The 9180-nt window shown below is 51.9% G+C and overlaps 1 protein-coding gene across 3 annotated transcripts; it reads left to right on the top strand.

Annotated features, from left to right (window-relative positions):
* The first annotated feature begins 4448 nt into the window (after window positions 1-4448).
* Window positions 4449-8583, top strand: VKORC1 (vitamin K epoxide reductase complex, subunit 1). 3 transcript variants are annotated; one of them, XM_011933622.1, is made up of 3 exons: window positions 4470-4868; window positions 5990-6099; window positions 8093-8582. In XM_011933622.1, the coding sequence occupies exons 1-3, from the start codon at window positions 4696-4698 to the stop codon at window positions 8299-8301; spliced, it is 492 nt and encodes a 163-aa protein (XP_011789012.1). In that variant the 5' UTR covers window positions 4470-4695; the 3' UTR covers window positions 8302-8582. The 3 variants fall into 3 exon arrangements, with proteins under 3 accessions (XP_011789014.1, XP_011789012.1, XP_011789013.1); XM_011933623.1 differs by having other exon boundaries at window positions 4512-4868; window positions 5926-6099; window positions 8093-8583; XM_011933624.1 differs by lacking the exon at window positions 5990-6099 and having other exon boundaries at window positions 4449-4868; window positions 8093-8583.
* Window positions 8584-9180: the final 597 nt, after the last annotated feature.

The following is a 9180-nucleotide window of genomic DNA, read 5'->3' as shown; positions in this document are numbered from 1 at the left end:
GTCTTAAACTCCTGACTTCAGGTGATCCACCCACCTCAGCCTCCCAAAGTGCTGGGATTACAGGTAGCATGAGCCACCATGCCCCACCTAATTTTAAAAATATTTATAAAGACAGAGTCTTGCCACATTGCCCAGACCTGTCTCAAAACTCCTGGGCTCAAGTTATTGTCCTGTCTGAGCCTCCCAAAGTGACTACAGGTGCACACCACCACACCCGGCTAATTTTGTTTATTTTTTGTAGAGTCAGGGTCTCACTGTGTTGTCCAGGGTGTCTCAAACTCCTGGGCTCAAGTTGTCCTCCTGCCTCAGCCACCCAAAGTGCTGGGATTATAGGCATAAGTCACTGCACCCGGCCCCAGTGTGTGTCTTCTGAGGCTAAGTCATAAAGAGATTGCGGCTTCTATTTTACTTCCTCTTAGATCACTCATTCTGGGGGGAAGCCAACAATAAATAACAGGAACACACCAGGAAACCAGAGAAAGCTGAGATACAGGCCTAATGTCCAGTCCTCTGTGTTCATGTCTAATTGATGCTGTAACAAGTTACTACACATTTAATGACTTAAAACAACAAAAATTTATCTTACAGTTCTGTAGCTTAGAAGTCTGACAGAGTCTCACTGGGCTGAAATCAAGATGTTGATAGTTCCTTACTGGTGACTCTAGGGTGAGATTCCAGTTCTTTATCCTTTCTTGCCTTTAGAGGCCGCCCGTATTTATTAGCTCACAACCCCTTTCCTCCATCTTCAAACCAGCAACATTGCAGCTCTCTGTGTCTTTTTTCTTTACTCACATCTCCCTCTGACTCTCTTCTGCCATCCTCCTTCATTTTTTAAGGACCCTTGTGGGCCAGGCACGGTGGTTCATGCCTGTAATCCCAGCACTTTGAGAGGCGGAGGCAGGTGGATCGCCTGAGGTTATCGAGACCAGCCTGGCCAACATGGCAAAACCCCATCTCTACTGAAAATACAAAAATTGGACCAGGCACGGTGACTCACATCCGTAATCACCGCACTTTGAGAGGCTGAGGCAGGCGGATCACTTGAGGTCAGGAGTTCAAGACCAGCCTGGCCAACATGGTGAAACCCCGTCTCTACTTAAAAAAAAAAAAAAAAAATTACAATAATTAGTTGGGCATGGTGGTGGGCACCTATAATCCCAGCTACTTGGGAGGCTGACAGAGCAAGACTCTGTCTCAAAATAAAAATTAAGATAAATAATAATAAATAAATAAAAATCAGCAAATTAGGCCAGGTGTGGTGGTGGCTCATGCCTGTACTCGCAGCACTTTGAGGCAGGAAGGTTGGTTGAAACCAGAAGTTTAGACCAGCCTGGGAAACAAAGTGAGACCCTGTCTCTACAAAAATAAAAATAAATTATCCAGGTGTGGTGGGACGTATTTGCACTCCTAGCTACTAGGGAGGCTGAGGTGCAAGAATCGTTTGAACCTGGGAGGCAGAGGTTGCAGTGAGTTATGACAGTGCCACTGCACTCCAGCCTGTGTGTCAAGGGTCTTTAAACAATGCTGGGCATGGTGGCTTACACTTGTAATCCCAGCACTTTGGGAGGCTGAGGTGGGCAGATCACGAAGTCAGGAGTTCGAGACCAGCCTGGCCAACATAGTGAAACCCTGTCTCTACTAAAAATACAAAAATTAGCCAGGCATGATTGCATGTGCCTGTAGTCCCAACTACTGGGGAGGCTGAGGCAGGAGAATGGCTTAACCCGGGGAGTGGAAGTTACAGTGAGCCAAGATTGTGCCACTGTACTCCAGCCTAGGCAACAGAGCGAGACTCCGTCTCAAAAATAAAAATAAAAATAAATCAATAGAGCCTGGTGCGGTGCCTCAGACCTATAATCCCAGCACTTTGGGAGACCCAGGCAGGGGGATCACCTGAGGTCAGGAGTTTGAGACCAGCCTGACCAATATGGAGAAACCCCATCTCTACTAAAAATACAAAAAATTAGCTGGGCGTGGTGGTGCATGCCTATAATCCCAGCTACCCAGGAGGCTAAGGCAGGAGAATCACTTTAACCCAGGAGGTGGAGGTTGTGGTGAGCCGAGATAGCACCACTGCATTTTAGCCTGGGCAACAAGAGCAAAACTCCATCTCAAAAATAAATAAATAAATAAATAGGCCAGGTACGGTGACTCACGCCTGTAATCCCAGCACTTTGGGAGGCTGAGGTGGGCGGATCACCTGAGGTCAGGAGTTTGAGACCAGCCTGGGCAATACAGCAAAAACCCATCTCTACTAAAACTTAAAAAAATTAGCCAGGTGTGGTGGCGGGTGCCTGTAATCCCAGCTACTTGGAAGGCTAAGGCAGGCGAATCACTCAAACTTGGGAGGTGGAGGTTGCAGTGAGCAGAGATCATGCCATTGCACACCAGTTGGGCAACAAGAGTGAAACTCCGCCTCAAAAACAAAATAAATTAAATAAATCAAATCAAGAGATTGGTCAGCTTAATTCCATCTGCAACCTTAATTTCCTTTTTGCCATTTAACCTATCATATTCACAAGTTCCAGGGATTCATGCAGGGACATCTTTGGAGACCATTATTCTGTCTACCACACTCTCTAGAAGAGAGTAGATGTGAGAAAGAGCATCCGGAGAGGGAGGAGCCAGCAGGAGAGGGAAATATCACAAACGCCAGAGGAAGAGAGAGTTCCCAGGAAGGTGTGTGCAACAGTAAGGGATCCCTCTGGGAAGTCAAGCAAGAGAAGACCTGAAAAACAACCATTGGCCGGGCACGGTGGCTCACGTCTGTAATCCTAGCATTTTGGGAGACCGAGGTGGGTGGATCACTTGAGGTCAGGAGTTTGAGATGAGCCTGGCCAACATGGTGAAACCCCGTCTCTACTAAAAATACAAAAATTAGCTGGCCGTGGTGGCAGGCACCTGTAGTCCGAACTACTCGAGAGGCTGAGGCAGGAGAAAAACTTGAACCCTGGAGGTGGAGGTTGCAGTGAGCCGAGATGGCACTGCTGCACTCCAGCCTGGGTGACAAAGTGAGAATTTTGTCCGTCTCAAAATAAGTAAATTAATAAATAAATAACCACTGGGTCTAGCGTCTTGGTGACACCAGCCACTAGGTGTCAGGGCAGTGCTGGAGGCAGCAGCTAGTTTATGGCGTGGGCAGCAAGGAAGAAGTGAGGAAGTAGAGACTGGGAGTGTGGAATCTTTCCAAAAACTTGACTGTGGAGGAGTAGATGGGATAATGCGGGGAGGGGAGGCTGGTGAAGGACCTCTTAGTGAAGGGAGATTTGTTGATGTTTCTGAGATGGGAAAGAGAAACAAGTTGCAATGTAGATGGGGAAGATGGAGAGGTTGAAGGTGTATGAGACATCTGATGGGTCACCATCAGATGGGACATCTGTGAAGGAGAGACCTCAGCAGTCCCACAGCTTGGAAAGCAGAGACTGACTATTGAGTTGATCCAAGCTCAGGTGTTGCCAGGCAGGTGCCATGGTAGCTCATGCCTGTAATCCCCCCAGCACCTTGGGAGGCTGAGGCAGACAGATTGCTTAATATCAGCCTGGGCAACATGGCGAGACACTGTCTCTACCAAAAAAAATACAAAAATTAGCTGAGTATAGTGGTGCACGCCTGTGATCCCAGCTACTTGGGAGGCTAAGGTGGGAGGATCACTTGGGCAGGGAGGCAGAGGTTGCCGTGAGCTGAGATCGCGCCAGTGCACGCTAAGGGCATCCTAGACCTCAGTTTGGGCAACAGAGCCAGACCCTGTCTCAAAACAACAACAAACAAAAAACCTCTCTAAGGTTAGGATACTTGTCAAGGGTGTGTGTGGCCAAAGGAGTGGTTCTGTGAATGTAAGGGAAAGAGAGACCGACCGGCAAGAAGCACTGGTGAGGCAGGACCTGGGAGGAGGGGAGGCTGCAGCCCAAATGGTGCCTGAAATAGTTTCAGGGGAAATGCTTGGTTCCCGAATCGGATCGCCGTATTCGCTGGATCCCCTGATCCGCTGGTCTCTAGGTCCTGGATGCTCCAGTTCTTACAACAGGACTTGGCACAGGGTAGGCGCAAATGCTGTTAGCCACATTAAAACAATTTTTTTTTTTTTTTTTTTGAGACAGAGTCTCACTCTGTCGGCCAGGCTGGAGTGCAGTGGCACGATCTCAGCTCACTGTAACTTCCGTCTCCCCGGCTCAAGCAATTCTTCTGCCTCAGCCTCCGGAGTAGCTGGGATTACAGGCATGTGCCACCATGCCCGGCTAATTTTTGTATTTTTAGTAGAGACGGGGGTTTTACCATGTTGGCGAGGCTGGTCTCGAACTCCTGACCTCAGATAATCCGCCAGCCTCGACCTCCCAAAGTGTTGGGATTACAGGCGTGAGTCACCGCGCCCGGCCAAAACAGTTTTTAAATCTCTGGAGACGTCATTTCCCTTGACGCCTTGCAGCCGCCCCGACTACAACTCCCATCACGCCTGGCAGCCGCTGGGGCCGCGATTCCGCACGTCTCTTACCCGCCTCACCGGTCGGGGCGTTCTTAGCTGTTTTCCTAACTCTCTTGCCTGACTAGATCCCGGGAACAGGCGTTTGGGTCACGGAGTGCGAACCCGGCCGGCCAATCGCCAAGTCAGAGGGGCAGGAGGGGCGTGGCCATTCCCCGCCCCGCCCCTGCTCCGTGGCTGGTTTTCTCTGCTGGCGCCTCGGGCGGGACCTGGAGATAATGGGCAGCACCTGGGGGAGCCCTGGCTGGGTGCGGCTCGCTCTTTGCTTGGCGGGCCTAGTGCTTTCGCTCTACGCGCTGCACGTGAAGGCGGCGCGCGCCCGGGACAGGGATTACCGCGCGCTCTGCGACGTGGGCACCGCCATCAGCTGTTCCCGCGTCTTCTCTTCCAGGTGTGCACGGGAGTGGGAGGCATGGGGCCTCGGAGCAGGGCGGCCAGATTGCCAGATGATTATTCTGGAGTCTGGGATCAGTGTGCCCAGGGAACGGACAAGGGGCTGGACTGCTCGCGGGGTCGTTGCACGGGGGCTGAGCTACCCAGAGATACTGGTGTTCGAAATAAGAGTGCGAGGCAAGGGACCAGACAGTGCTGGGGACTGGGATTATTCTGGGGACTCGCACGTGAGTTGGATGCCAAGGAATAACGGTGACCGGGAAAGGCGGGGAGGCAGGATGGCGGCAGAGATTGACGATGGTCTCAAGGACGGCGCGCAGGTGAAGGGGGGCTGGCGATGGCTGCGCCCGGGAACAAGGTGGCCTGGTCTAGCTGTGCGTGATGGCCAGGCGTTAGCATAATGACGGAATACCGAGGAGGCGAGTGAGTGGCCAGGAAGCTGGAGATTCTGGGGTCCAGGGCAAAGATAATCTGCCGCCGACTCCCAGTCTCTGATGCAAAACCGAGTGAACCGTTATACCAGCCTTGACATTTTAAAAATTACTTAAGGGCCGGGCGCGGTGGCTCACTCCTGTAATCCCAGCACTTTGGGAGGCCGAGGCGGCTGGATCACTTGAAGTCTGTTTACCAGCCTGGCCAACATGGTGAAAGCCTGTCTCTACCAAAAATAGAAAAATTAGCCCTGCGCTATGGCAGGCTCCTGTAATCCCAGCTACTTGGGGGTCTAAGGCAGGAGAATCGCTTGAACCCCAGAGGCGGAGATTGCAGTGAGCCGAGATCGCGCCACTGCACTCCAGCATGGGCCACAGAGCGAGACTCTGTCTCCAAAAAAAAAAAAAAAAGAATTACTTAAGGTCTAGATGAAAAGCAGGGCCTATGGAGTAGCCACGTCCGGGCCTGGTGTGGGGAGAGGGGAGGATAGGGTCAGTGACATGGAATCCTGACATGGCCAAAGGTGTCCGCTGACTGGAGGTCATCGACCCTTGGACTAGGATAGGAGGTGGAGAACAGAGGATAACCCAGGTGGCTTCTTGGAAATCACCTTTCCGGGGTAGGATCCAAGGCACTAGGTTGACATTCCTAACCTGGTTCCACCCCCCCACACCACCCCTCTGCCAGGTGGGGCAAGGGCTTCGGGCTGGTGGAGCATGTGCTGGGACCGGACAGCATCCTCAATCAATCAAACAGCATATTCGGTTGCATCTTCTACACACTACAGCTATTGTTAGGTAAGTGGCTCCGCCCCCTCCCTGCAGGCCCCGGCCCTCATCCCCCTTGGTCAGCTCAGCCCCACTCCACGCAATCTTGGTGATCCACAGCTGACAGCCAGCTAGCTGCTCATCACGGAGCATCCTGCGGGTGGAGAGGTGGGGAGGTAACTAACAGGAGTCTTTTAATTGGTTTAAGTACTGTTAGAGGCTAAAGGGCCCTTAAAGACATCCTAGGTCCCCAGGTTTTTTGTTTGTTGTTGTTTTGAGACAGGGTCTGGCTCTGTTGCCCAAATTGAGGTCTAGGATGCCCTTAGCGTGCACTGGCGCGATCTCAGCTCACGGCAACCTCTGCCTCCCTGCCCAAGTGATCCTCCCACCTTAGCCTCCCAAGTAGCTGGAATCACAGGCATGCACCACTATACCCAGCTAATTTTTGTATTTTTTTTGGTAGAGACAGTGTCTCGCCATGTTGCCCAGGCTGATATTAAGCAATCTGTCTGCCTCAGCCTCCCAAGGTGCTGGGGGAATTACAGGCATGAGCTACCATGCCCCACCAGCACCCCAGTTTTGTGGAAAAGATGCCAAAATTCCTTTCTAAGGAGAAGCTGAACATGAGCTATCTTTTATCTCATTTAGTGCTCCGCAGGAAAATTTGTATCTGGTCCCAGGAATTATTGAACAGATGGGGGAGTGAGAGACGATGGCACCCCAGGCAAGAGAGTGATGGCAAGAGAGTGAGAGACGATGGCACCCCAGGCCTTGCTGATGCCATACCCTGGAGATGAGACTACCCATTACCACCCTTCCCAACAGGCCCCCACACTCCCTTTGAGTCACCCTTCCCAGCTCCAGAGAAGGCATCACCGAGGGAGGCCCAGCACCACGGCCCCTGGCTGACACATGGTTCAGACTTGGCCGATTTATTTAGGAATTTTATTGCTCAGAACTTTCCCTCCCTGGGCAATGGCAAGTTCCTTGGAGGGAACCTGTCAAAGCCTTTTTTTTTTTTTTTTTTTTAAGAAATCATCTTGCTCTGTTGCCAGGCTGAAGTGCAGTGGCACAATCATAGCTCACTGTAATCTGGAACTCCTGGCTCAAGTGATCCTCCTGAATAGCTAGGACTAGAGGCACATGCCACTGCACCCAGCTAATTTTTATTTTATTTTTTGAGACATAATCTTGCTCTGTCGCCAGGCTGGAGTGCAGTCGCGTGATCTTGGCTCACTGCAACCTCTGCCTCCCTGGTTCAAACAATTCTGCCTCAGCCTCTCGAGTAGCTGGGACTACAGGCACGTGCCACCACGCCCAGCTAATTTTTGTATTTTTAGTAGAGAGGGTTTCACCCTGTTGGCCAGGATAGTCTCAATCTCTTGACCTGGTGATCCGTCCACCTCGGCCTCCCAAAGTGCTAGGATTACAGGCATGAGCCAACCTCACCGGGCCTTTTTTTTTTTTTTTTTTTTTGAAACGAAGTCTTGCTCTTGTTGCCCAAGCTGGAGTGCAGTGGTGTGATCTCAGCTCACTGCAACCTCTGCCTCCTAGGTTCAAGCTATTCTCCTGCCTTAGCCTCCCCAGCAGTTGGGATTACAGGTGCCACCGTCACCACGCCTGGCTAATTTTTGTATTTTTAGTAGAGATGGGGTTTTGCCATGTTGGCCAGGCTGCTCTCGAACTCCTGACCTCAGGTGATCCACCACCCTCGGCCTCCCAAAGTGCTGGGATTACAGACATGAGTCACTGCGCCCAGCTGAATTTCTAAATTTTTGATACAGATTGGGTCTTTCTATGTTGCCCAAGCTGGTTTTGAACTCCTAGCCTAAAGCAATCTTCCCACCTCGGCCTCCCAGAGTGTTGGGATTACAGGTATAAGCCATCACACCTGCCCTGGAGCCTCTTGTTTTAGAGACACTTCCCAGCAGCTCCTGGCATCTAGGTGGTGTGGTGACATCATGGAGTGTTCAGGAGGTGGCCAGTCCCTGAAGCCCACACTGGACCCTCTTCTGCCTTGCAGGTTGCCTGCGGACGCGCTGGGCCTCTGTCCTGCTGCTGCTGAGCTCCCTGATGTCTCTTGCTGGTTCTGTCTACCTGGCCTGGATCCTGTTCTTCGTGCTCTATGATTTCTGCATCGTTTGCATCACCACCTATGCCATCAATGTGGGCCTGATGTGGCTCAGTTTCCGGAAGGTCCAAGAACCCCAGGGCAAGGCTAAGAGGCACTGAGCCCTCACCCCAAGCCAGGCTGGCCTCGTCTGCTTTGCTTTGGCATGTGAGCCTTGCCCAAGCGGGCATATCTGGGTCCCTAGAAGGCCCTAGATGTGGGGCCTTCTAGAGTCCCCCCTCCTCCTGCCATACCTGCACACGACAATGGACCAAATGTGCCACACACTTGCTCTTTTTTCCACCCAGTGCCTCTGACTCTATCCCCAAGGGCTGGTCTCCAAAGCTCTTGCCATTGCCCAGGGAGGGAAGGTTCTGAGCAATAAAGTTTCTTAGATCAATCAGCCAAGTCTGAACCATGTGTCTGCCATGGACTGTGGTGCTGGGCCTCCCTTAGTGTTGCCTTCTCTGGAGCTGGGAAGGGTGAGTCAGAGGGAAAGTGGAGGGCCTGCTGGGAAGGGTGGTTATGTGTAGTCTCATCTCCAGCATGTGGAGTCAGCAAGGCCTGGTGCGCCATCGGCCCCCACCCCCAGGAAACAGGCTGGCAGCTCACTCCTGCTGCCCACAGGAGCCAGGCCTCCTCTCCTGGGAAGGCTGAGCACACACCTGCAAGGGCAGGCTGCCCTTCTGGTTCTGTAAATGCTTGCTGGGAAGTTTTTCCTTGAGTTTAACTTTAACCCCTCCAATTGCCTTATTGACCATCCCAAGCCAGTATTGGTAGCCTGGGAGGGCCAGGGCCAGGTTGTGAAGGTTTTTATTTTGCCTATTATGCCCTGACCACATACCTACATGCCAAGCACTGTTTAAGAACTTGTGTTGGCTGGATGCAGTGGCTCACACCTGTAATCCCTGCACTTTGGGAGGCCAAGGCAGGAGGATCACTTGAGGTCGTGAGTTCCATACCAGCCTGAGCAAAATAGTGAGACCCCTGCCTCTACAAAA

Source organism: Colobus angolensis, unplaced genomic scaffold (genome assembly GCF_000951035.1).
Source record: "Colobus angolensis palliatus isolate OR3802 unplaced genomic scaffold, Cang.pa_1.0 Scaffold128, whole genome shotgun sequence".
NCBI lineage: Eukaryota > Metazoa > Chordata > Mammalia > Primates > Cercopithecidae > Colobus > Colobus angolensis.
Note: the sequence above shows the minus strand (reverse complement) of the source record. Positions and strands in the feature narration are given on the sequence as shown.

What these genes read in the sequence shown, in the direction of transcription:
- VKORC1 (XM_011933622.1), top strand. Translation starts at nt 4,696, where the DNA reads ATGGGCAGCACCTGGGGGAGCCCTGGCTGGGTGCGGCTCGCTCTTTGC. An exon ending in TCCCGCGTCTTCTCTTCCAG is followed by an intron (nt 4,869 to 5,989) that starts GTGTGCACGGGA and finishes CCCCTCTGCCAG; the next exon opens with GTGGGGCAAGGGCTTCGGGC. An exon ending in CACACTACAGCTATTGTTAG is followed by an intron (nt 6,100 to 8,092) that starts GTAAGTGGCTCC and finishes TCTGCCTTGCAG; the next exon opens with GTTGCCTGCGGACGCGCTGG.